The 27,990-nt window shown below is 47.0% G+C and overlaps 1 protein-coding gene across 6 annotated transcripts; it reads left to right on the top strand.

Moving 5' to 3' along the window:
* The first annotated feature begins 491 nt into the window (after positions 1-491).
* On the top strand, positions 492-27,990 carry ston2 (stonin 2). 6 transcript variants are annotated; one of them, XM_035532800.1, is made up of 8 exons: positions 492-951; positions 4,003-4,146; positions 4,863-5,024; positions 7,348-7,521; positions 13,135-15,021; positions 17,546-17,748; positions 18,727-18,805; positions 27,301-27,990. In XM_035532800.1, the coding sequence occupies exons 2-7, from the start codon at positions 4,068-4,070 to the stop codon at positions 18,802-18,804; spliced, it is 2,583 nt and encodes an 860-aa protein (XP_035388693.1). In that variant the 5' UTR covers positions 492-951; positions 4,003-4,067; the 3' UTR covers position 18,805; positions 27,301-27,990. The 6 variants fall into 6 exon arrangements, with proteins under 6 accessions (XP_035388693.1, XP_035388692.1, XP_035388688.1 ...); XM_035532799.1 differs by lacking the exon at positions 27,301-27,990 and adding an exon at positions 20,578-20,969 and having other exon boundaries at positions 493-951; XM_035532795.1 differs by lacking the exon at positions 27,301-27,990 and having other exon boundaries at positions 493-955; positions 18,727-20,969.

Genomic DNA, 27,990 nt, shown 5'->3' on the forward strand with positions numbered 1-27,990 from the left:
TTGCAGATCTGAGATGTTCACACGTTTTTAAGTGTTTTGCGAGGAGAATATTTGTGAAGCTTGTCTTCTAAGCATTTTGTGAAGTCGGTGTAGAACTGGGTGTCAGAAGCTTCAAAAGCATCAAGCCATTTCGCTTCTGAATGTGTCCGATTCCAGTGTCCCAGTCACTTCTTCCAACGCATTATACTCCTACATGCAGGTGATTTCCCCCACTTTTGGCCTTCCATAAGTCGAACGTTTGTGAGCAACCGAGACTCAAAAGCGTCTTTAGTACGCTGCAGCCTGTTTTACTGGCCAGATTTTACAGGTAGATTTGGTTTTAAGAACTATGTCGCCACCTTATGGACAGATATAAACATAACTCGGCCCGTTTCATTTACAGCTGGGAAATAAATGGTTATTCTCTCAGGTGACGTTTGTACTCCCGCATTGTTGCCTTCAAAATATTTACCTTTGGAGTTTCTGTTGCGTAATCCAATAGCACGCTCCACTCGGCCATAACGATGAGGTTCTTCAGTCCAGTTTCTCAGGGTGCAATGACAATCGGATCCAATAGATGGCATACATACATGGAACAACAGTGCCCGAGCAAACAGAAACAGTCAGCAAGCGTCTCTGCCAGCGTCCCAGCAAACGTGTGGGATGTCCGCTGCTGATGAGCGACATCACTGCGTCTGCGGAGTTTTTGTTTTGTTTTGTTTTTTAATACAAACGTTTGCGTGAATCAGGTAACAAATGCATTTTTTTTCCCTAAAGAAACAAAAACAGTCAACAAGAGAACTTTTTTTCCCCGGACGCACCGTCCCAGCAGGTCTGCGGGTTTGGGGACGAGGGACGGCGCTTCCGCGGACATCCAATCATATGACGGCGCTTCAACGGACATCCAATCAGGTGGCGGCAAGGCGGTGCGCCGGTGCAGCTTTACCAGGAGAGGCGCAAGCTGAGCGCGCTGTAAGTAAGTCGGAGTTTTTAAAACCATCAGGCGTGATATCTGCTATACACATCGGCGTGTATACCGAAAAATGTGGGTTTTTTTTAGCTTGATCGCTCGCTTTACAACTTTAAACTGTAACGCAGGGTCCCACGTTGTGCGCAGTAATGGTGCGCTGAGTTGAGTCAACAGGTTGTTGCAGAGGCGCACGCTGGCGCTGTTTTACTCGCGTTTATCAGGTGCCGCACGGCGTGTTGACACACATCGTTACACTAACACACTGTGGCTCAGTGAGTATAAAAGGGCTGGGTTTATATGCACAACACAGCGGTTACTTACTGGTTGTTTGTAAGTCGTTTTATTGTCGCGTTGTGAAAAACGTTGTTACATTTGCTCGGGTAGAACCCGTCGGCAGCTTGTTTGGGTTTGTAGATTTATCACGCCATGTCGTGATAGTATTACATTTATTATTATGATCGAATCTGTATTTCTCTCTCTCTCTCTCTCTCTCTCTCTCTCTCTCTCTTTCCCCCCCCCCCCCCCCCCCCCCCCCGCTGTATGGCTGTGTATGAGAGGAAAACAAAATGCCAGTGGTGTTCTGTAATAATATGTTCTCATAGTGTTATGAAAGTGTAATAGACTTCAATCCGTATGGGATCAGTAATGCATTCCTTTCCTGAAGGTCATCTACCCCTCTCTGGAATGCTTATATCCGTTACACTGTTGATATATCCTGATTTTGTTCCCCTGGAACTCTTGAGGACTAGTCGGTTGCATAGACTGAAAATGTCTGTTTAAATTTAGTACGTTTGAGTCACGAGTCAAATCCTGCGGTTTGTGCTCTGCAGACTGAGAGGCATGTACCAGAGGTTTATTTTTTTGACATGGCATATTTGTGGCTGAGACAAGTGCAGAGGGTGGGATGCTAACTGGAAGCCCTCTGGCCTAAAACGCAGGTCTCTTCTGTTTTGCTTTTACACACACGCGGAGGACACGGAGTGGATGCGGCCCCATGCCGACAGTGGGCTGGCACAGAGAAAGGTTGCTACTGAACACTGTAATGGCTCTTCCCAAACAATGCTGTGAGGGGAAGCGTGCTCTCAGCATTGTGTGTGTGTGTGTGTGTGTGTGTGAGAGAGAGAGAGAGAGAGTGTGTGTGTGTGTGTGAGAGAGAGAGAGAGAGTGTGTGTGAGTGTGTGTATGAGGGCACAGAGCTACGCCGTCCAAGGGGAGGTCACCGTGGCTAATCTTTATTCAGCAACATAGACCACCGGAGGGCAAACGTAGCAGCTGGTGCTGTCAGTGAGGAAATCTCTTTCATCTGCTACAGTCGTCTGTCATAAAGTCTGCCAGGCCAGGCCACGTTATGCTCTCACATATTTGGTTAGCTCTGAATTTCTTTTTTTCTTATCTTGCCATCTCTCTCTCACACACTCACACTCTCTCTCACTCACACACACACACACACACACACACACACACACACTTGCTGCTAGGGTGAAACTGTATGGTAGATTGTGCACTTGCTGTACAGCGGGGGTGTTTTCAGAGAGGTCAGGAGGTCACGGTTCATGAGTAGAACTGGGCCAAGATGCACTCTAACTCACTTATTGAGTGATGAGTGTCAAGATGATGTGTGTGAAGCTCAAGTTTCACCAGTATGTGCCAGCCAGTTCAAAACAGCGGTGTTTAGGCTAAAGATAAGGCCGTCATATGAAGAATAAGTGTGCGTGTCTTGCTTGTTTTGCACCAGATTCTTCAGAGAGAAGAATGTTTGGTTTGGAGTAAGTCAGGGGTGGGAACAGGAACGCGTTGCACTGTATGAAGGAAAAAAAACAAAACTAGTATCAGTCTGACTGATGATGTCATGGCTGTTCCCAGGCACAAGCCCGTGTGCGTGCCGGCTGCAGGAAAGTCTGGGGAAGCTGGAACAGTGCGTGGGCATGGCCGTGAGCTGTGCTCTTTGGCCTGTCCCGACCCTGCGACCAATGCAGGAGAGGCTGTCACAGGATAACACAGGACCTGTCGTCTCAGCAGATTTAAAAGACATTTAAAAAGTTATTTATGTGTTTATTTATTTATGTGTTTTAAGTTAATGTTTTTAATTTTTTAATGTTTTAAATGATAGAACAGTTATTTAGCACCATGGAGTAACTTTGGCTTTGGTTTCTGCGTGGGTCTATACAGCGGACGAAGCCCTGGTCAACAAATACTGGGTGTAAAGTGTTTCTTAGAGACAAATCCACAGGGGAGAGGGGGAGGGGTTTGTACGGGGGGAGGGGCAGGGGCGTGGTTTGTTGGCAGGGAGGGTTGGGGTTTGTGCCGGGGACTCGTGTGTCTGGACTGCAGCATGTCCCAGAGCACCCAGTGTGTTTCCTGTAGAATCCCAGTTTTTGCTGAGAAAACAGCTGGCTTTTCTCACTTTCCTGTGACATGGAGAAGTGGTTATCACGCCTGTCAGAATGTTTATTCTCTTTGTTTCCCTTTTGTAGAGCCTTGGTTGCCTAGAGACGGAGACTTATTCTGGTTCTTGCCAAATCCTGATAGTGGTTTTCACTGGAGACCAACCGGATGCATTAGACCTAAACTGCAAGACAATGTTCTTTACATAATGTATAGCCTACATCCTTTTTATTTCAGTTTTCATAAGCTTGAAACTCTGCTAGCTGCAGGGCACGTGTAACCCGTGAGCCGAATGGCGTCGTGTCTGTAGGCATGCATAAGGCGATGTGAAGCCCTTCCTGTGGTTTTCAGTGGGTTTCCTGACTGTTTCTGCTGTGTAATGTGGCACGCCTGGACATGCTCTCTGGAGTCTACGAGGCTCCCATGCGGTGGCTGCTGTCTCTACCAGCCGAAAATCCTCTCGCTCTTGGCTGTCACGTCGGGACTTTCTTTGCAGTAAGACGACAGCCCTTCTCGAGGTTCTCCGAGCAGCTGTCTGCGGTGCCACGTCCATCGAAGGCTGCTGTAGCTTACTCATCGCGTATTTCAGCAGAACTCGCAAGCCCATAGCCAAGGCGCCCCCCCCCCCAATCGTCTTCAGCTCGCTTTCCTTTTTGTCTTTCTTTCAGATCCTCCGCGCTCGCTTGCTGTGATCCTGACCGACTGAGGAGGCGGGCGTGTGCCAGCGGGCACCATGGCGACCGTGGCCAGCGGCACAGGCACCTGTACGCGGCCCGACTGGGCGGACTTGGCCGACGTGCCCCGGCCGGCAGGTACACATCCCTGCTCCTGCTCCAGCAAGCAGGGACATTTGCGCCGGCCCCTCGTCTCCCCCACAGGCAAAGATAACTCACCTAACCTCTTCCCTTTGAACCTTCAGCTGGATCTTAAGCTTGTAGAGTCTAGTTTTTTAGTGAAGTGCGGTTCACGTCTCTGTGGAGGTCGGGCGTATCACACTGCAGACGGATTTTCTTGGAGCAAACTCCCCTTGCAGCTGTGCTCCTCCTTAAGCTTGCCCAAGACCACTTGTTTTGGGAAATGCACATTTCATCTGTGGTCATAGAAATTGCTGATGCCCAGAGGAGGATGGGTTCCTCTTTTGAGTCCTGCTTTTAAGATTTCTACCCCATGAAGAAAGCAAAGAGACTGACCTGACAATTAAATAAAGAAATTATTGCAAAAGGTGGTAATTTTGTTACTGTAATATACTGGTTTAGGCCAATTTTTAATTTTCAATATTACATTTTCTGGGTTTTATTTATATATATAATATTTCAAATTAGACGGAGCATCGCCTCTGCCTTGTGCTGACAGCTTGCTGTGAGATTCTTGTGCTTGGAGCTTACTGCCCCCAGCCATGGGGATAAAGGCTGTATGGGAACGGCTTCATGCTCTCCGCTAGATATAACACCAAACTGTGTGTGTGTTTGTGTGTGTGTGTGTGTGTGTGTGTTTGTGTGTGTGTGTGCATTTTCTTCCTGCTCCCCAGACGAGCACAGCGGCATGCGGTTAGCCGGTTCTGCCCCAACTGCAGCAGACACCTCCTTCTCCAGGGCGGAGACCCACCCAGTGGCCGCACAGCCGAGGAGCGGCTGGGTGCAGTTTGACGATAAGCCCTGGTCCCCCTCTCCCCCTTTTTCGCAGCCGAAAGGTAGCCCCCCCCCCCCCCCCCCCCCCCCCCCCCCCCCGAACCGCTCCAGGCCTGTGCTTTGCGGCGAAAGATGGCATTTAAGCTCACCTCGTTCACTGTTGTGCACTATTTCCGTAGCGATTAAAACAACGTTGAAAGCCGGTGTGTGCGTTGCTACCACAGCCGTCTCTGTGTGTTTGTCCTTCTTTCCTGCCTCTCCCCTGCCTCAGATACCCCCCCCCCCCCCGCCCACACACACACACAGCCTGTGCTCTGTCAGATGATACCATGGTGCATTGCCAGGAACCGCTTCACTGCAAATCCCTCTTGAGCCGCACTCGACTGGCCAAGCCCTTCTAATTAGCGCCACGCCGAGCTTCCCCGCCCTGCCTCTGCTCGCTCGGAGTGTGTCTGCAGGGAGGGCGAGGCAGCAGCAGGCCTCTTCAGACGAGCCCGGGGCCCGGGGCCAGCCTGGGTGTGCCGGAGTCCTCGGCTGCCTCATCACCGTGGCTCTGATGCCTGGGACTTTAAAGGGCACGTACTCGCTCGGAGAGGAGCGGCAACATAGCTGTCACTCTTTTCCGCCCGCTGGGGCCGCTGGACCTTCGAGCCGCGACTGGACGCGGCTCGGCGCCGCCTTTTGAGAGGTGAAAATATCGGTCGCTGTGGCAGCAGCGAGACGTTGAACTCGCTAGCATTTCCCGCGGCGCCGGCGAACCGCTTAAGCGCCGGATGCCGGAGACGCTGTGTTGCCATGGCGATTTCAATGAATCGCAGCCTCGCTTTTGTCGACTGGAGGATGGTGTGAGCGCGCTGGGTGCAAATGGAAGGCTAGGTGTGATTATTCCATTAGAGTGGGCTGTGCAAGGGATAATGGTCTGTCTGGAACTCTCCACTCCACAGCTAAGGTGCTTGGGAAGGCTCACAACTACATTACACTGGCAGGGCTTCCCCCCTGTTTCTGAGCCCTGCTCGACTCTCCTAGTATGTGCAACATAATTGGTGTGCTTGATACATGTGTGCGGTTCTGTGTGGCAGACGTGGGGCCCCGTTTGTGGAAGCCTGTTAATGCAGCACTTGCACTGATATGATGCTGTACGCCTGAGTGGTCAGGTGTACCTGCTAGCTAGCTGTATTCAGTCCTGTGTACTCAGAAGTTGGATGACTTTCTTTCTTTCTTTCTTTCTTTCTTTCTTTCTTTCTTTCATATAATATGGCCTATGAAATTAAAATGCGACCCCCTCACATACTGATGCATTGAGAGAGAGTAAATCTGACACAAATCTGTTGCGCTGTCGCTCACTGTGGTCAGAGACAGGTGGAGACTGTCTGGCAGGGAGGTGCGAATGTGCTCAACTCTCCAGACAGCTGTTTGACAATTTGCCGGTTTAGAAAGCTCTAGCGAAATGACTAATCTGATTTGGGAGGCATTTTAATGCAAAGTGGTAATGCAAGACAGATAACAGATGACTGACTGTTCCCAGCCTTTCAGGTGCTTATATGGATTTGATTGGTCCAGTGTTTTAATTGGTCACTCTGATGGGTCGCATTAATCAGAAACCGTGCTTGCATTTGCAAACCCGGCGACAGTCATTATCAGGGCTGCTGGAGATATTGTTTGCAAATCACTATGGCAGTGTTGACCTTCACGATACTGATGTCCCAGAAGACTCGGATACCTGCTGGAATCAAGCTCTGGGGGTTGTGGAGGGTCTCTGGATCAGAAGTACATTTAAAAGACAGGGCTCCATCGATATGGTAACTTACTGCACAGGAATGCCCAAACAAATGTAAAATCACAAGGGTGCGCGTGCGCACGTGTGTGCGTTTGTTTGTTTTATAATGATGTTTTTAATATAGAGAATGGATTATCTGTAGGTTCCTATATACTCTAGATGTATTAGGCATTAGTAGTATAACGTTGTTCTCAATTATCAGCTGGTATTTACTGCAGTGCTAATTAAGAACAGCACTGAGTTGATTGATTGCAGCACTGTGTAATGGGCCTGCACTCTGTACCATCTATGATCCGTTTGCTACAGCACTCTTCACCCCCGGCAGAGAATATCTGATAGTGTGATTGTAATTCAATGATAACATCTGCTAAACATACACCCCCGCCACTTTAGTGTGTGTGTGTGTTTGTTTACTCTATGACCTATGTAACTTCCAGTTCCCAGATACAGAGCAAGCATGCGTTTGTGTAAACTTTATTTGTAGCAGCTCTTTCTACTAACGTCACGTTTCTGATACCGATCACGTGTGCTCTCACATTTGAGTGTATTTGTACCTGTACACGTGTGTTTATTACTGTGGCTAAAGCTCTTGCCCCTGTGTCCTCCAGGCAGCAGGCACAGTGTGTGCTCAACGGCCAGCTTCTGGAGAGCCGCCCCTGCGTCTGAGAGCACGCAGTCGGAGGGGAGGAGCTCCCTGAGCCAGGACGCCTCCTCCTGTGACCTGCCCTCGCTGAACACGGAGGAACCGCCCAGCCAGACCACGTCCCGACCACAGTCGCCTGGTGAGTGAGGCCCTGGTGTAACATGTGCATGCAGACACAGACACACACACACACACACACACACACCAAACACATACAGGACTGGTCAAATACCTCCGGGCCTGCCACATTAGCACATTGACGCGTTCACACAGACTCGCGCGATTGGTCCACATGTTTACACAGACTCACGGTATTGGTCGACATGTTTACACTCGCGTGGTTCGTCGTCCTCTTGCTTACAACGCCCTTTGTCAACACCTTTGGAAAAAGTAATATCTCTATTAGTGGTTCTGGCAGAAGCAGAGGTTGACTTTTATCAGCCCTGCTTTAATGAGCATTCAGAAACAAAGTTCTCACTTCCTCCCGGTGACTCAGACAGCTCTGAGGGCCACTCCCTGGGGCCGAGAGCTCTGTGCTGCTCAGTGACCCCCCCCCCCCCCCCCAAGCTCCCTTACGTAGCGCCCATGAGGCAGACCGACTCCAGGGACACGCAGCAGCGCACCGCAAACCGTCCGGGAATCAGGTCATGAAATCGCCCGTCCTACCATTCCGATCCCCCCCCAGGCCTCGCGGACGGCGGCGCGGGGGCGAACGACACGCTGCCAGTTTGATGGCGTCACGATAAACGAGCCGGCCTGTGTGGGCTGGGTGGGGCCCCGACAGGCCTCCTGCCGCTGCTCTCTTCGCCTGAGTAATGAGGTCCGGGCAAGCCAGGGCCGCTGACTGCAGGCAGAAATCTCGCTCGCTAGCGGAGATGATTCACAGCAGAAACGTTAGCGGCCGGGACCGCTCACCTCAGCCACCCAGCAATGGCTCTCTCAGAGCAGGGTTTCTATGGAGACCGAGGCCGAGTGAGACGATTTGACACTTGAGTGAGGAGTTTTATTTATTGAGATGCAGCCAGCTCCTCTTTCTCTGGTTGAGAGGGAGTGCTCAGCTGCTGAGATATCACTGCAGATTTTGCAGTGGATGGGAAGGTGACCTTGAGAAAAATTAATACTGCATTAAATAAATGTACTGGTCATAGCAAGTAATATATATATATATATATATATATATATATATATATATATATATATATATATATATATATATATATATATATATTCTCCTCTGCATTTAAGGCCGTATTGCGTGACTCCTGGGACCTGATACCGTTTATGCCTGTTTGATGTGTATTGTCAGTGGGATTAGTTTGATGTTCAGCCTGTATGTACAGTTCATTAGCTTAAACATCCATCACTGTCTCTGTTTATGCGCTCAGCTGTATCCATGAAATGTTACCCATTCGTGCAGTGTTTGCATTTTAAATATCAGTGTAGATGTTTGCAGCACCAAATGCTTCCAGTGTATTCCCGGCATGTGTGTGTGTTTTTCCTTTTTCCAAACATGATCAAAGTAGTATATGTGTGTGTGTGTGTGTGTGTGTATGTGTGTGTGTGTATGTGTGTGTGTGTATGTGTGTGTGTGTATGAGTGTGTGTGTCTTTGTGGCAGCTTTGCGTCAAAGTGCCGCTTGGGGAAGATAAAGGCAGTCTTCCAGCTGTTGTCTCCCTCGCGCGCGCACACACACACACACACACACACATATATACACACACACAACCATATACACATACACGTACACACACACGCACACACATATATACACACACACAACCATATACACACACACACACACACACACACACACACAACCATATACACATACACACACACACACACACACACACACACATATATATACACACACAACCATATACACATACACACACACACACACACACACAACCATATACACATACACACACACACATATACACACACACAACCACACACACACACACACACATACATACACACACACACACACACACACACACATATATACACACACACAACCATATACACATACACACACACACACACACACACACACATATATATACACACACACAACCATATACACACACACACACACATACACATATACACACACACAACCACACACACACACATACATACACACTCACAGACAGAACCACACACACACACATACATACATACACACACACACACACACACACACACACACACACACACACACACACACACAACCACAGGCAGTCTTGCAAATAAACGTTTTCTCTCTTCCCAGAACTCTCTTCTTCTCCTGTGTACCTTGCTCCGTGTGCGCGACTAATCGGCGGTCATCAGCGATCAGGCAAATCCATGCTAGCGTCGCATATTTCCTCTCTGCTTGTGACCCTTGAACTCTGTAAATGCACCCTCCTCCAGCGAGCCCCACCTGCCCCAGTCTTTCATGGGGAGCAGGGAGCGGTTTGGCCCCGCCTCCGTTTCCTCCGGAGCCCCCTAAACCAGACCTGCTGCAGATCCAGGGGTGGGCATGGACAGCGAGGGGCAGGCATGCTCCCCATGCAGGGCTCGGGAGGAAGAATATAGACCAATCGGGAGAAAGCGACCGAGATTCGGGGTGGACAGACCCCCAGCTGATAGACCTGCTGTCCATCTGTTGTTACTGACTAGTGTGAGTGGTTACAACGCAGGGTAGGTGTATCTTTATTACGATCATTCTTCCATGTAGCATTTGATGGGAATGTTCTAAACCGACATTTGTCTCTCAGTGGGATTTGGGCATGACTTAAGGTTTATTTCAGACCTTTTAATGGCTTATATGCGTAGTACTTAAGTGGAAAAAGGCCCACCAGTGTAAGTGTGTGTGTGGGTGTGGGCAGCTTCTCAGCCAGTTAAACAGGTTTTTATTTATTTTCCCGGAAAAAAAAGCCCCTTTCCCCTCAGGAACACTAAGCTGGTTTGTCTCCGGTTGTATCTTCCCTTCTTACAGTGTTTAGCAGATGCTCTTATTCAGAATGATGAATATGTATCTCCGTGGGAATTGAACCCATGAATTTGGTGTTGGTAGCACCTCGTGTTACTGGCTTTACCAGGTGAGCTACAGGGGTTCTGCCCTGAGCTGCCCCGCCCCCCCGATTCTGCTTTGGTGCATTTCCCAGCAGCTCAGCATTATTTCTGTTATGACAGAATTTGTACTGCACACAGACAGACAGACAGAGAGAGAGAGAGAGAGAGAGAGAGAGAGAGAGAGAGAGAGAGAGAGAGAGAGAGAGAGAGAGAGAGAGAGAGAGAGAGAGAGAGAGAGAGAGAGAGAGAGAGAGAGAGAGAGAGAGAGAGAGAGAGAGAGAGAGAGAGAGAGAGAGAGAGAGAGAGAGAGAGAGAGAGAGAGAGAGACCAGCATGTGGGTATGCTTGTCCTCAGGTTCCACTGTGTCTACAACAACAGATCAAGAGTCAGGTCAAGGTTGTGTACTTTCACTGTAGATGGATTCCTTTCTGTGGGTTGCACAGATACTTTGCAGTCATCGTTATGCAGTCAGTGCATTCCAGTAGATGCTCCTCCTCACACCTGCAACCCACCCACAAGCAGGTAACTGTTGCAAAGCAGACTGTCAGACCTCTATCTCTCTGGAGAGGGAGAGAAAGCGTTGGGTCAGACAGACAGGCATCTACATGCCTGAGCTCAGCAATGCATGCGACTTTGTGGCCATAACTCCTGTAATGCGAGACTGAGCTCTTCAAGTGAACGACTTATCTGCTGCACTTAGGCAGGAGCCCCCGTGCACCGGTGAGTCGCTCCAGCTCCGGCACTGTGCAGTGGGAATTCAAAAATTCTAAAGTGGTCATGGATTGATGTTTCATCTGTTTAGAGGGAGCTTATTAGTTTCACCGGCGATTCAGCCTTTGTCTTGAGTGTGCATGAGGAGAGGGGAAGTTATTCATAAATTTTAGTTTCTTTTTATTCTTCTTGGGCAGCGGGAATCGTGTTTTGTGTGCCGACCGAGGAAGTTACTATCTGAAGTCGGAGACCGAAAACTTATTGAATTCATTTTAAATTCAATGCTATTGAAGCTAGCACTGGAGTTTGGGCAGAGGATTTTGGGTAGAGGGGCAGAGAGTTGATACATGTTCTCTTTGATGACTTGTAACAGATCCATTGTCTGTACGTGTACCTAGGGTTTTTTTGTGCCTGGTTTATTGTAGTTCATTGTTACCGTCATAAGAAATACCAAGAGAAGCCATTGCTTAGTTACGGGGTTGCCTTAGTCTCGGGATGAAAAGCTGAGTGGTAAAGACACTCTGTTCAATGGCCCGTTTGCCAGGACTTGGAGCAACACGGCACACAGTTTAACAGGATTGCAAGAAAAAGCAGAATTCCGTCGCTTCCACTGCAACTCATTCTTGGAGCTGGATTAACCCTAACGTCGCGACCGTCAGAGCTCAGCCTCCGGCAGTGTGGCTGCAGCTTTTGTTGCAGCATGAAAGGACTTGCGTTGGACTCCTGCAGAATTCTCTGTGCAGTTCTTCACGATTCTCCTCACTGAGTGGCATTCTGGGTTCATCTGTTAAGCCCCTCCCCTTTTCACTGATAAGAGCCTGGGTCGAAACTTTGAAGCTGGGAAATCCCGCGAGGGTTAATGTCCGACGCAAGGCACGGCCGCGCTGTGTGACGAAGATTAAAGTCACCAGGCATGCCCACTCAAGCCGATATGTACTCACACACGGACATACTCACATGCACACATGCGAGGAACAAACAAGAAAGGTAATGGCAAAAGGACTAAAGAGTTAATTGGCGTGCGTGCGTGTGTGTGTGTGTGTGTGTGTGTGTGTGTGTGTGTGTGTGTGTGTGTGTGTGAGAGTAAATTCACATAAAGCTTTGTTGCATTGGTGGCAGATCTGGATCTGAGGTACAGAATGCTGGTGCCTAGCAACAGGTAAAGTGTGCTTTTTTTTTTTTTTTTTTTTTTTTCCCTCTTTTTTTCACCTCACTTGGCTGTAGAGAGATGCATTCAGAACGCTGGAATGGGAAAGCTTGGTATCACAGAGCCCGGCAACCAGCTGGACTCGTGCTGGCTGGGGCCTCCTTTCTGGGGAGAAAATCTGCATTCGTGCGCACTCCTTTGAGCTGGAGGTACATTTACAAACCAAGGCAGCAGAATTGATCTTGGGTCACGCTACATTTTTGTCGAGCGAGACAAGAAAGACGTGCATTAATTTGTGTTAAAAGTTAAAAACTGTGGAAGTGTCAGAGTAATGCTCTCCTTTTTGGCTGAATGTGTTCGAGCCTTTTAGCTAACGTTATGTCTTCTGTCTGCTTTGATGCTTCTGATGGGGAAGAGGCAGAAAGCTCCTCTCTGCTGAAGACGCTCACTCGCACTGAAAGAAGTGTCCATCTTCCTCTTATAACGTGTTACTCTATAGTTAATGTCTGTGTGTGTGTGTGTTTGCGTGTGTACGTGTGTACACATGCATTGTAATGGTGTCCGATTCCTTACAGTAAAAGGGAAAATGTCTTTTGTTTCTTTTTGAAGCTATATTTGATAGTCCAGCCACTGTCTCTTTAAAGCTGTTCCAATTATGAGAAGCAAATGAACACTCAGACCAGTAGGAGGGCGGCAGTATTTGTCAGTTACCTTATTTTGTGTTTGATTGTAAAATGAGTCTGAACACCTGAACATAAGAAGCTTCCCTATAGATATTTCATAAAGTAAAAACAGAAAGATGGGCTTATGTGTTTGCCTTTGATCTCACAGATTCATCTGTTTGTGAAGAGGACGAAGGCGTGAACATGGACACAGTCAGCTGGACAGCCGGCAACCCACACACAAACGGCCAATCATTTGCCAGCTCTAGCCGCTTTGCCAACTGGGTAACTTTTGATGATGACGATGAGGTGCCAGGCTACCGGCATGCTGCAAAACCATCCAACATCAGGGTCGACAACCTCAACAACTCCCCATTACAAGATGCAAACAGCAACCTCATTGTGTCCTGCGTCCAGAGCCAGAGGACAGACGGACACATCCTGGATTTAACCGCAGAGGGAACGGACTCTGTGTTTGCCCTGCACAGTTCAGCACTGAACAGCGGCACTCCTTACACCAAGAAGAATCCCTTCCTGGATAAGGAGTTCTCCAACATCCAGCCCTCCTCTATTAACCCCTTTAGTGCCTACTTCAGTAAGGCGGAGCGGAAGTCATCCGGAAGCAAAGACTCGGAGAGGGAGAGCTCCTCTTTCTTCTCCTTCAATTCCCCCCTCCGTGATTCCCAGCCTGCTGATATCAAACAGGAGTTCATCCTGCCCTTCTCTCCTGCCAGTGACGGTCCCCCCTCAGGTTCCGCAGGCATGGGCCTGGATCATCTCAGACAGCTGCGGATCTCTGATACAGACCATGTGGGCGGCAGCGCTGCCTCGGCCGACGACTCGGCCGACGACTCGGCGGACGACTCGGCGGAAGGGGACGTGGTGGCGGACCCTCCCTACGAGCCTCCGCACGCGGCCTCGCAGGATGGCTGGGCCTTGCTGCTGCGCATCCCCGAGAAGAAGAACATCATGTCTTCGCGCCACTGGGGACCCATCTTCGTCAGGCTGAGCGCTGGCGGCCAGCTGCAGCTGTTCTACGAGAGAGGCCTGGAGAAACCCTTCAAGGCGTTCCAGCTCAGCAGCCAGCTCGAGGTCTCCGAGCACAAGCTGCAGAGCTACGAGGAGAGCGGTCGCGTGCACACGCTGAGCTTGGAGCACGTGGCGTACCGGGAGAAGCGCAAGATCCAGCCCAAGGTGACTGTGGTGCACATGCCCGTGACAGAGCAGCTGGTGAAGCTCGGCACCGTCGACTACCAGGAGTTCCGGAGCTTCAGGTACGCGCTGCAGGAGAAGCTGGCAGCCCTGCCCGTCCACATGGGCTCCCTGGGCGCACCTGTGCCCTACACTGAGGAGGAGATTTACGTGGAGGTGATCGACAGCTTCGACGGGGTCTTGGCTAAAGGAGGCAGTCGCATTCTCGAGCAGCTGGTGACGACGCGAGTGAAAGTGCTCGCCTTCCTGACAGGTTCCCCGTCCTGCTGCATCGGCCTCAATGACGTCCAGGTCAAAGGTAAAGAGGTGGTGTCCCGGCACGACATAATTCCCAACACCACCACGCGCTGGATTCACCTGCGAGACTGTCGACTGCATGAGTGTGTCGACCCGTCTGAGTTTGTGCAGTCGAGGACAATCACCTTTGACCCCCCGCCTGGGCAGCGCTTTGAGCTGCTGCGATTCCGGACAGCGTATGCGGAGAAGACGTTGCCCTTCGCCCTGAGAACGGTCGTTGGCATCTGCGGCGCCGAGGTGGAGCTCCAGTCCTGGCTGGTGATGTCGTCGGGCTTCTCGTCCAACCGAGACCCCCTCACGCTGATACCGTGCGAGAACGTGGCCGTGCGCTACCCCATCCCCAAGATCTGGGCCAAGAACTTCCGTCGCGAGAGCGTGATGGGCGAGAAGTCTCTGAAGGCGCGCTTTAATAAAGGAGCCAGCCTTGGCACCGCCAGCAGTTCGGGCTCCGAGCCCGCCATGAGGGTAACTCTGGGCACCGCCAAATATGAGCAGGCCTTCAAGTCCGTGGTGTGGAGGATCAGCCGCCTGCCAGACAAAAACTCAGGTAGGGCCCGACGTCTTTATTACATGGGCTTGCTAACGTGTGACTACAGCTACCTTGCTGTGGGCTTGGCGTGCAAAAAGACAAAGGGCTGTTACTTGCTGCCGATTTCTTCAGAACAGGACATTGATGTTCAGGCATTGGAGAAGTGGAAATCCTTACAAGTAAAAATAGCTCAGGACGTACAGCAGCACTTCTGCTTGGTGTACAAATTAATTACAGCTTGTAAAGCAAGTGCCCAAATAAAGAACACTTTGGTAAATGGTGTTATTTACCGTTATTTCAAGGCATTTGCTGCAACACAAGTGCAGTGGTACATGTGAACGTCTTTAATAGGAGGGATCTCGTACAGGGTGACTGTACAGAGTGAGTGGTCATGCAGTGACCTGTTGACCATGAAGGCGTCGTAAATCTTGTGCCACTGTCATTTTGGACTGAAAGCCACATTGAAACTTCATGCAGTTTCTTGTAACACAGGCTCAGCCAGGCTCATGAGTTCTTCTGGGCGCAGTTGTTGCAACGCAACATGCCTCATTCATCTGTTTTGCTGGCCCTACTAGATCTTTGCATGGTTCTGTGTTTTTGGTGTGTGTGTCCAAAGTAATGTTTTGATCAAAGGTTAGAGTTGGGCTTAGCCCAGTAATAATTGGCAGTTTGCAACAGACGTAATCTTTGTCCACAGAACGTGTTTGCTAATCTACCCATCCTTTATAAACCCACCTGAAAATGTCCTACAGGAATTATCTGATGTTTTGTTCCCACTTATCCTTTAGAAGATGTTTCAGTTTTACCTTCTATAATATGGATAGATAGTGTTGGTCAGAAAGTTAGATTGGGAATATTTATAGTCCATCACATATGTGACTGACATGCCGCTGACTGAAATCTTTAATATACTGACCTGAGATTTAAAGCCATGAAGACTTGCTGTTCATGGACTTGTCTTATTGGTTGTCCTTTTGGGACAGTATTAAATCACAAAGCTTGAGCACTGTCATGGAAACTACCAGCTAGACATCATATAGCCTTTCTATGCTCATAGCATATGCTTTTGGTAGGCCTTTACTGGCATTTTGTGTCTGTGGCCACTGTCGCAGGCCTTTCAGTAGTTCATCAGCAGGGTTCCCTCTCCACGTCCGAATGGCTGGACAAAGCCCCAGCTGCCATTATTCATTTGGTCACAAGCTCATTGGGTTTTTTCCCACTCCTTTGTGTTTCTGTCCAGCTCACCGCGTCCGTAGTCCAGCGCACATCAGACAAACACCCCCCCGCCCCCCCACCCCAAACACACATCAGGCCAACTCTCCAAAACACACATCAGCCACACACACGTACCCGGAAAACACGCGTCAGCCAAACGCACGTACCCCCCCAAACACAGATCAGCTAAACACTCAAAACTGCAAAAACACACATCAGCCAAACACACACTTCCCTAAACACACACACCCATCCAACACACACTCCCCAAACAGCTAATCAGCAGGCAAATGCACACCCTCCAAACACACACTCGACCAACACACAGCCTCCACACATTAGCCAAACATGCACAAACCCAAACACACACCTGCCCAACACACAATCCAAACACACGTCGGCAAAACCCACACCCTACAAACACATCAGCCCGACACACGCGAGCCCAGCTCTCTCCCCATCACTAGAGCCACCATCCTGCTTTCTCACTTTGCTTTTTTTTTGCCATTTCTTTAACCTTTTTTTTTCATTGTTTTATTGTAATTTCCTGTTGTTATTTTATTTTATCCATGTCTATAAATAATGTCCAGAGAGAGAGAGAGGGGTATTACTTTTTTTTTTTGTGTGTGTGTGTATGCATGTATGTATGTATAAATAATATTAGTTTATGTGCAGACAGATCCTAGTCTTTGACTGACTGAAAAAGGCCTTTTCACAGTAGAGTCCCCGATGAGAGCACATTTTGGACTTGGGACCAAGCTTGGCCTGTGTCTGGGAAGCTGGCCCAGTACTGTAACGTCACGGGGAGGCCTGGAACAGCGTCAGGGGCTCTTTAAGCAGGAGCGGCCGCTTCTAGAAGCCTCTTCCACTGCTTTTAACATGAGGATCTCAGTCCTGCTCTCATGAGGAGTCCTGCAGTGCCGCTTTGGGCTTCTCCTGCTCTAACACGCTCGCTTCAGCTCATAAAAGGCTTGGTAATGACTTAATGAGCTGAATCTTGGCTGGCAGCAGTGCAGTGCTGGACTACAGGGGAGCAAAGCAGTCTCTCATCCAGAGACTGGGCTTTTTGATATGAGGGGGGACTTTTATTGCTTTGCTAAAGAAGGAAAGTCAGATGTATTCATGAAGCACGTTTAAAATGAACAAATGTTAGCCAAAGAGCAGTATAATACTTCATATATAACTTACTGCACTTATTTCACAGTATTACACTCAGCGAGAGAATTATCTATTATTATTCTCTACTATCCAAGAGAATTTTGTTCTTTGTTGGTGTCTGAGTAGGATGTTTGTGACCATCCGATGGGTTTTGTTCTGTGTTCTCCAGCAATGGGGCAGCCACACACCTTCTTCTGCCGCTTGGAGTTGGGCTCGGACTGGGAGGTGCCTCGCCAGTTCCAGTGCTCGGTGGAGGTGGAGTTCGACATGCCTGCCGCATCTGCCTCGAAGACCACCATCCGCTCGCTGTCTGTACGAGACAGGGCCGAGCTGAAGAAGTGGATCACTTACAAAGCCCACTATTCCTATCAGGTGTGTGTGTGTGTGTGTGTGCAGCAAACAGCAAATAGCAAAACACACATAAATCCAGCTATGTGTGTTTTGCTGTTATCACCCAGCAAATGTAGTGACCAGTTTGTCAGTATACATTAACACCCTTTGAGTGAGCATTTGGACAAGATGCATTTTGGGCACAAGAGTGATTAGCATGCCTTTAGGGGATGGTTCACTTCCTGCTAAACACCAGCAGCAGACTGCATCACTGAAAGGCAGAAAAGGGTTAGGGTTAGGCTTTGGGTTAACCCTAACAGCCTATCACTCCCACAGACCCCCCCCCCCCACCCATGACCCCTCCTCTGGCTTTCAGAGAGAATCGGCCTCTTTAACACACTTGCAGGGATAGATGAGCGAGCGTCCTCCTGTTACACCCTCGGGAGAGGGGAGCGAGACACCCTTTTTTCAATCTTGAGTTAGACTTCATGGGAAGTCGTCGCCCAAGGTGAGGTGTGGCGCGCGTGTGTGTGTGTGGTGTGTCAACGGGCGAGTATGTGACCTCACCGATCATGCTTTTGTTCTTCCTAAGTCAACCACATGCACCACAGACTCTTTCTTGAAGTGTGGTGGAGGGTAACAATAGCACATTGGCACCCTTATATATAGTGTAAAAATTCGGATTCCTTTATGAATTAATGCCTACAGATGACCACACCCAGGACCAGTATCCATAAAGAATCTTAAACTGGAGTGCTAATCCCAGATCAAATCCTCCCTTTTTCTCCTTGATAACAGATAAAAGCGCAACACTAACACACCCTTACTATACTGATCCATAAAGAACCCACCCTTACTATTGACTACATCCTTTTTTGGCAATGGACACGTATTAGAATGTCTTTGCGGCCAATTACCTGCAGTTTCAACCACAGTTTCTTTCCCCCATTTGAAATGATTGCCCTCTGGTGGGGAGAGTCGGTCTTTACATCTTAACGCCCCTCTCCTGTTTTGCTGTAGGTGGCGATAGAGCAAAAGAATGAGGACGTGATGGAGCGCCCCCAGCAGGACAAGCCTGGGGCGTGCTCTCAGCAGTGAGGTGGGACAGCTCCACTTTTGCCTTTTGTTATTCATCTGGCTTTTTGTGTTTTGTTTGTTTGTTTGTTTGTTTGTTTGTTTGAGAAGTTGCACTTTGAATGTCAATATAAGAACATAAGGACCAGTCTGAAAGTTTGCACTTTCCCACCATGGGTGGATTTGTTTTTGGGACTTTTTGTACTTCTTTAGTATGAATGCATTTTTTTTTAAACCTTGTTAAAGCATGTTCCTGGGAAGAAGATGTATGTATGGCATAATGAGACAAACACACACACATACACACACATACACACACACACACACACACTCATTACTCAGCTCACTTCAGGAAAATGTTGTTAGAATAAAACACAGCAGTGCGTTTCATTTTGGAAAAGTGTGTGCAGAAAAGCTGTCATGAAGGCTCCACTGAGCCTTTTCGGTCTGCTACTAGCAGGGGAATCTCCTCGTAAATTCAGTTCCTTTTTGAATCATGATGATAGCCGTTTACCTTACTGATATCGGTTACATTATTACAGAAGCAAGAAAGGGATGCCATGTGCTTTTGCTTTCGTTTGGTGGTGGAATGGTTTACCCAACGTTGATATCTCGTACCACATTTACCTACGGCAGCAGTGCCATCTGTGATTGGCCAATCCATTTGGATGTAAGCTTCTTCAGAGCTCGGGGCCTGTTCCTGAAAAGTACCGGAGGAACAGAGAGGAGCCAAAAACAGCAGAAGAGAAGCCTGTTTGCCCTGCGCGAGTGAATGCTAGTATTTTTGGGATTATTTCTAGGCACCCTCAGTGTCCATCTGCGTAACGCCATCTATGCATTCAGCTCTGACGGACTTTGTGCCACATAGCCAGTGTTGAGCACAGCGTTGGACTTCAGTGTTTCATATCATTTATTTAGGAAGAAATTGCATTTGACTATGTAGCTTCACCAGGTACAGCAGTTATATATAGTCTATATAATGATAAGCAATACCGCGTCATTATACATTTAGAGAACTACATTGAGAGAACACTGCTGTGTTTTTGAACTCTTTATGAACTTGATTATGGCCTTTCTATAGAACGCCCAAAAGGGAGAGGGACCTTGTTTATAAAAAGGAAAAACCTAACCGTTTGTTTACATTTATATAAATGTATGTTACCTTTTATGCTTTGAGGGTATTGTTGTTGTTGTTGTTGTTTTATTAAGGAGGCGAACTTCATACTTGATATTAAAATGAACTCATCTCCTTAGAGAGAATGGTTTTTTTTTTGGTTTATATGGAATTCGCACGTTTCATGAACTTACGTGTGTATAAGCGTGACTGGTAATGTCAGACTTGTTAGTCTTATAGTGAGTGATATTCTAGTTTCCTACTGAGATGTAGCTAGTCTCCTTTTTGCTTTCCATGTCTTGATGACCAGTAAGGGCTTAACATTGTGCTGGCTTGGCAAAACTGCTGTATTTGATTAATTGTAGTGTGTTAGTGTGGAGTCTATCTGTACTTGAGCCATGCTCACACGCTTTAACTGGATGATGTAATGTTTTTTACTAACATAAGTCTAACTGATGGTAGACATATGTGGACATGTTGCCACTACTGGATTTTCCTTTGATGAATGTTTTCTTTGGGCTGCTGTGTTTGTGTGAACCAGTTTAACCAGAGTAAAAATTAAACAAGGGTTTTGGGGTTTTTGGTTTTTTGTTTTTTTTTTGACATTTTTAAATTGAGCCATAGACTTGGCAAAGAAGAGATGTTTATTCCTAAATATAATACTTTCCCCTTTTTGTTTATAGCAATGGTCATATGGAATGGAAATTATTACATGCACAACATGGAGTCTTCAAAGGGATTGGTTTTGGTTTTTGGTTAAAGAAATGTCTACAAAAGTAAACCAAAAAGTGAACATGTCAGAAAATGTAAACAAGAATATGCGTCGATTTTCACATGCATCCGATTTGATGATCATTGTAATCATGCAGGAATTTTTCAAGCATAACTGATCTACGTCTGAATCTCTGACTGTTTATTGATTCCTGTCATGTGTGGGCTGCTCTCTGAAATTGCTCTGAGTTGCTGTTTTGTTAAAACATAAATCAGGTACAATCAAATCAGACTCTGAGATGAATACTCTTCTGAGAGACCTGTATTCTAACCGGTGAATAAACACTAATCAGATTTCATGCATCACTGTGTCCTCTGCTGTCTGGTGTTAGCATAATAGTTCTCTCAAATATTTTATAAGTTCTTTATGTGACTTGCTTGGCAATAATGCCTGGTGGAGCAATGATAAAACAAACTACTACGCCTACTACGTGCATGAAACGCAAGTCTGGTCAATAGGTGCAGGTCGCTAGTTTAAAGAATTATAGTTATATTTCTTGGGTAATGTGACTCTCTTTTAGAGTCTGTTTAATTGGTATTCCATCCCCAGGTAACTGCAGTGGTTAAAAGAGTTTCTGTCAGATCATTAATTCCCATTTTAGCTTTAGAGCAGAGTGTGACTGCGACCTATTCAGCAGTTCTTTGAGGCATTTCAGAGCTGAATAGCTTTCTGGCTTGAGTGAGTATGCAGTAGAGATCCTGCTTTGCACTGCAGTAAGGAGGGAAACTGAGAATTTGCCAACTTGATTCATCGAATCACTAAGAATGTTCTAAGAGAATAATCACCATTCATTTGATTTGCCGGGGAAAAGCACCCAGAGATTCGTTTGTTGTGTAGGAACCAGAATAAGTGGACCTGAATCAGTTCACTGCCCACATGAGGGCAGTGTTTTACAATACACATGCTCACCCCCCCGCCCCCGCCCCCCCAAACGAAAGGAAAACATCAGATTTATGGATCTCTGTGAAATACTGTATATGCATTGAACTCTTCTCTTAAGCTTTTTTTTTTTTTTGGAAAATGTAAGGAAACTCTTAAGGAAACTGTGGTGTTTATTTTGCTATAAAGAATGGAAGTATGTAGATAAGTGCCATAAAAACATTTTTAATAGACACGTATGAATCAGAACCACACACATGAACTTATTCTGAAATTTGAAGAATTTCAAATGTACTCTGTCCAGGCCCTTCTCACTGGATATGTTGAAAATAGCTGGAAATGCTGGAGATGTGATGGGAGACGTTTCCCAGGGCCGCTGGAGACAGACCCTCGTCACTGTATTTTTAAAAAAATATTTTTTGCCCCACTTGAGATACAGCGATGATCCAGGACAAGTTTGAACAATGCGATGCTGGAAAGTTTTTGGAGGAGTAATTGCTTTGACCTTGAGTGAAATTTGAGCTCTTATTCCACAGGCTGGCACTTTTAGAGTGTTTTGCTGTTAAGATCAGGATAGAGATTTACTGCTTCACCAGAGGCTGTGGATCGTGCCTCTAGGTATATCCAGATTATTGATGCAAACCTTTTTTTTTTTTTTTTTTTTTTTTTTTTTCCCCTCTCCATGTTCTGTAATGTACAGTGTAATCTGGCCTGCAACATGTTATTATAGTGGCTCATAAACTACCTGTAAGAGAACAGCATAAGGTCGCACTTAATTAGGAAGATTTATTTATTAGAAAAGCCCTGTGAGTGTGCTATCCGAGTGTCTGACTTCTGGGCTGCTGTTAACTGTTTTTTTTTTTCTTTGGAAGACCACAAAAACAACCATTATGGTTACCATGCCTTCATGTTCGCTGATCGGCAATGGTTCTGTGGTTAGAAATTGAACAGGGAAAACATGACAAACTTGTTCATGCTAACAGGTTGGCTTTAATCTGTACCTGTACAGCTGTTTGCTATAAGTGTACCTAATAAATTAAGTATAAGGTAGGTGTTTCTAAAAAGTGGCTGGTGAATGTACAGTTATGTGGATTATCAACCAGTAGGGGGAGCCATCCAAAATCCTCTGCATGCAATAAGAAGGCGGTGAGTAAAACACAGCTGTTTTAGCCTAAATCTCACCACATGGACAAGGATGCTTTTCTTGGCCTTCATTTTCGCAAGTGGTTCATACTCATATGCAATATATCATCGGCACTATATATAATGTTACCAGGGGGTCAGTGAGTTCTCGTTTGCGGACGTAGCTTGGCTCGGCTTGCATTTGTGGCCCATGACTGCTACGCATGACTGTTTGGAAACCATGAGGAGTGCGGAGTCTCACGGATGCCGGTGGGTCCACCGCCCAGCTGTGTGGGTCTCTCCGGCATGGCATGTTGGCAGTGGGCTGTGCGGTGCAGTGGGGATTCACTGCGTGGGGTCGGGGGTGGCGTAGCGTGCCTCTTGCCAAGATTACCGGCATTGGAGGCTCGTGGGAAGGGGCCATTACGAGCATGAGCAGATGTCAGGCCGGGCCCTCTGACTTGCCGCCTGTCCGCTTGTCTGGCCCTCCGGCTGTCCGTTTGCTTTTTGTCTGGCGTCGGTGTGTTGAAGGTCAGGGAAGGAGGCCAGTGCTCGGGCCTGAAGCCTCTCTGTCCACCAATTAGATGGTGGGTCGAAAGTCGCCCATGGAGCAAAGATTGTTGCGCCCTTCGGGGTGTGATGATCTCTGCGGAATGTGCGGTATCTTTTGGTTCAGCGACATGTAAATATTTTCAAACCTGTCCGTTTGTTTCGCAATCTCATTCACAGCTGCTGAATGTAGGCCACCACACCCTCCAAATTTCAATTCTGGAGTCACTAGAGGCATTTGGATTCCATGACACATTGTTTTTATGCACGCACGCACACATACAAGAACAGGTCGTTTTTCTTTGTAGCAGTAAGGAGAAAGAGAAAGATAAAGTCAAAGATCGTTTAAAGGTCATCGCCATTATGGCCAGGGAAGCTGACCCCACCCATGCTATTCCCCTTCAAGGCTCAGTCAGGCTCTGGGGGTCACAGTTGCATGACTTCATGCTGGCCTGCCTGGGTGTATCTTGTCTGAGAGAGAGAGAGAGAGAGACGGTCAAGCATTGTTTGTTCGCATATGAGCAGGCCAGTTCCATAGCAGATTGCTTCTCCAGGTTGTACAGCCAGGGGAGAAACACTCGAGAGCCCTCTTTCAAACACTTTCTTCAACACGTATGATCTCGCATACTATCTCTTTCTATCACGACACGGACGTGGTCCAAATCGACTCTGTTCCTCTGCAACGAGGGGACATTTGTTACCCTTTCCGCCCCAATTATTAAGTTCATGAATCTGCAAAATCCTTCCGTTGTAAGTATGATGGTCTGAACAGCAATCGAACGCCTCGTCACAGCCCTGTTAGTTTTGGCCAGTGCAAGAAGAGGTGGAGGACTCCACCCTCCAATAGCTCCGAGACCATCAAGCCTTTACAATGTGAAGCTGTTGCTTGCCTGACCTGCCCCCCTCGCTCCTCGAGGACGACGGCCCCCTCCATGACCAGTCGCGCAGCTTTGAATCGGGAGCTGATGTTATTGATGGTTGACTGCAGTGCCGACACAAGTCTGCCCAGTGAATCCAATTGTCGCTTTAGAATAGAACCGGTTTCATTCTGTGCCGTTAAGCTCAACGGTTCATATTTTGGAGCGGCCGCTATTGTGGAAAGGTCACTGCAGTGCTCTTCAGTCTCTTGCAAGGCATTGGAGTCTGACAAAAGCCTCCGTGATTGAGTTTTAGCGCAGAGAGAGGTAATCTAAGAAGCTCCAGAACCTTTCAGCGGAGGTCAGAGCTTATCTTTTGCTTTTTTGGACTGCTTGAGAGAGAGGAATTTTCTTCATGATTTCTTTCTGTTTTAAGCCTACTCCCCTTTCCCCTCCTCTTTTGCGTTCATTTGATGTGGTGACTTTGCTCATACAGGCAGGGACTTGTGTTTTAGTACCACTTAGCACAAGAGGATCTTTAGCTAAACAACATTAATCTGCTGAAAGCTGGATAGGCCTGTATTGTTTCACCCTGTAGGCCCGGATGGGCCAGGACTGTGGTGCCATGACCGATCACTGTGAGAAAGCAACAATTCATTTTATGCAAGTGTCCCTCGATAAGTGAATATTCCTTGGAATTATAATAATGCTGAATAGTCCAGATAACTGTTTGAATTAGTGTAAATGATATGTACTGATTTCTTCTGGAAATTGTTGATTGCCAGATAAAAGAGCCTCACCCAGCATCGCATTTTTTTCCCCATTTGAGGTGGTTGACTGAGTACACTGACATTGTGTTAAATGTCTCTCAGAACTTTAGCGGAATATGTGTTTATATATTGTGACATTGACGGCAAGGAGGAAAGGAGGGCTAGGTGGGAAATGTCTAGAGACTCTTTGATCTTCACAACAGCTCGAGTTGAGCGAACACGGAAATAAAAAGCTGACAACGCAGTGGTAAGAACTCGAAGCGTAGGAAGCGCGCAGGAAAGAAAGGCACTCGAGGGTAGGCACAGGCGACGGCTGCAGGAGCAGGATGACCTCCAGCGCACCGTTGCCAGGGACCTGTGGTCTTAAAGAACAAACCAGGGCAAGCGAGAAACAGGCATGTGACATAATCAATGAGAGGGTGATTTGGACTATGACAGGGGGCGTGCATCATGTATAATGTCATTCATGGAAGCGTTTTCTACAATTCAAATGATATTTCCAGTATCTCAATGATCTCTGCCAGTAGCTAAGTGTGACAGAAAAGTGCCACCCTGCACAGGAATAGTGAAGTGTTTCTGTGTCTTTCATTACAATTACAATCTGGATTTGTGACTTGTGAGTACCCTTAGAGTTGGAAGGAAATGTGGCCCTCTGGGATTGGTACTGTCTCTACGCTTGACCCTGTAGATTTACCAGTGTCTTAAGAGAATTAGGATTCACTGCGGATTTCCTTTCTAACATTGGGCAAAACCTGCCAGTGTAGTGTAACAGTTTTTTTTACACCCAAAGAGCAAGGGCGTCTATTAGTACTTATGTGTCATTAATTTGAAATGTACATGAAGAATATGGAACTCTACCCAATTTCTATAGACTCATGAGTGATTTTGATGCTCAGTTTATGCGTAATAGACTCACACACTTATGCCTTCCAAAGCCTGAATCAAGAGAGCCATCCATAATGCCTTTTGGCTGCTTAGCCAGAAGGCCTCCTGACCTGAAAGAAATGAACAGTTAAGGAGTGCTGGCTGTTGAGGTCAGACTAAGAGATTTGTAGGTGAGAGAGCTTTGGCAGACTAAACCTCTACTGCCTCCTTGCTGGAAACCATTCCTGAAAAAAGCTTAACGTGGGCCCGGTGCCTCAACGTCGTTACTGATGACGGCCTCGTATCATACGCTCCGCAGTGAATTGATTTCTCTGTAGGGGGATACTTTTCTACTTGTCCTGAACGGATGTTAAAGAGTAAATGAGATTGTGTGATTGAATCAAAGCATTTTGAGGGACAGGTACACTCGCTCTGCACTTTGACCATTTGCAGCTTAGTTTCACCAACGGAAAATGCTAGAAATAAGGAGGAGATGAATAAGGAAGTATTAGCATGTCTCTGATATTTTTACTGTTGATAACATTGCCAAAATCGGAATGCTCAATAAAGGCTTTTAATCCTTGCGGAGATGAGATTATGTAAATGGGTTTCATCATAATTGACATCAGAGAATAAAGATTAGACATCAGAAATGAGAGATTCAAGCTTCTCTTGCATTCTCCTTGTTTCAGTAGTCTCTGGCTCTACCCCATAAAATACAGTGCAGCTTGATTCCTCTACCATAGTTTATCAGGAGCCAAAACAACATTGGAAGAAGCTGTGATTTCATTATATTTTAGTACATTCAAGATCTGCATTTGCCAGTCATGGTCCTTGAGTTCCTCAGTGCTTCTCTTTTTAATGTTTTCCCTACTTCGACACACCCATTTGAAACTCAGGAAATGCAAGGCCTGTTAATTAGTTGGTGAGTTGAGCCAGGTGTCAGGAAAAAAAAACCCCCTCTAAACTGTGCAAGCCAGGAATACTTTCAGCCAAGAAGCAGGAAACACTATAGCTACGATAGCTACCTCACGTTCATCTATGAAACAGACTTTGACAGGTAAAAACAAGGAAAAAAAACCCTTAGATGAAAGCATTCTCTGAAGGCCTCAGTAATCGGGGGATTTGAAATCCATCTCATTAGGCAGAAATCCAGGCTCCTAGTTTATTCAGACCAGTTTTGCCTCTTGAGGAAATACAGAATGCTGACTGTATTAACTCTCGACTGTGGCTTTACACTGTCTATCTTTTTTTTTTTTTTTTTTTTTTGGATTTGTAGTAGATGAAGTAACTATATATTTTTCATCTTCTGACCTGTCATACTCTTGGCTCACTTCAGTTCTTCAGTTTATTTAAAGAATAGTTGAATCAATTTCAGAAATATCTTGAACATAAACACCATAGATAATGTGGTGTGAGTTTTGTCTTCAGCCCAAATGTGGGAAAAGCAGCTCATGTTTAACCAAACATAACTATTGTACTTTAAGATTATTAAAAAAAACCAAACTCTTTTCTTAAAGTTTTTTTAAAAGTCAGCATATGGACTACAATTCTAACTATATATGTGTAAGACCAAATTACCACATGGCCTAGGAGATCTCGGGAGCTGCTGCCAAAGACCACGGGACATCTGACTGTTGGGCACGGGGCATCCGACACTCGGGCATCCACCTCCGGGCACAGGAGAGGGACACATTCAGCATCCCTCCACGCTAGCGCGCAGTGCTGCGTGGCCTCATGTTCGTCGTGCACCTGGACCAAGATGCTTCGTAAGCTACCCATGGGGATCCCCTGCCTATCCTTCTTCGCTTTTTCTCACACCTCTCTGCGGCCAACTTATTAGCGGTCAAAAAAAAAAAGAAATTAAGCCTGCTGACTGATCCCTGTTCCAAGCCTCCCTACTGCTCAGTCCGTCTACTGATGACAGAGGCACTATTCCAGCATGTGTTTTGCTGTTCCTGGCTGCTCAAGGCTGGGTGTCAGACCGAGGTAACCTTTGCTCTAGGGAGTTTTCCCTTGCTGCTGTCGCCCTTGGCCTGCTCACTGGGGGCTTGGACTCGGACATTAGCTGATTTGTGACATCTGCTGTAAAAAGCGCTGTATAAATAAATTTGATTTGATGTGATGCTATGATCCCATAAAACAAATCAACAAAGCAAGAAAAGATTAAGAAGCTTTTAAATGAACTATTATGTAAGTATAACATTTCTATTTAACGTTAAACATTAAAACACAGCAAAAATTATGCAAAATCATGCACTGGTCAAATCATTAAAACCATAA

This window comes from Electrophorus electricus, chromosome 13, assembly GCF_013358815.1.
Source record: "Electrophorus electricus isolate fEleEle1 chromosome 13, fEleEle1.pri, whole genome shotgun sequence".
Classification (NCBI taxonomy): Eukaryota; Metazoa; Chordata; class Actinopteri; order Gymnotiformes; family Gymnotidae; genus Electrophorus; species Electrophorus electricus.

Excerpts from the sequence above, each read along its gene's own strand:
- ston2 (XM_035532800.1), top strand. The coding sequence starts at position 4,068 with ATGGCGACCGTGGCCAGCGGCACAGGCACCTGTACGCGGCCCGACTGG. Across the intron at positions 5,025-7,347 it reads CCCTTTTTCGCAGCCGAAAG|GCAGCAGGCACAGTGTGTGC; the intron begins GTAGCCCCCCCC and ends TGTGTCCTCCAG. Across the intron at positions 7,522-13,134 it reads GTCCCGACCACAGTCGCCTG|ATTCATCTGTTTGTGAAGAG; the intron begins GTGAGTGAGGCC and ends TTGATCTCACAG.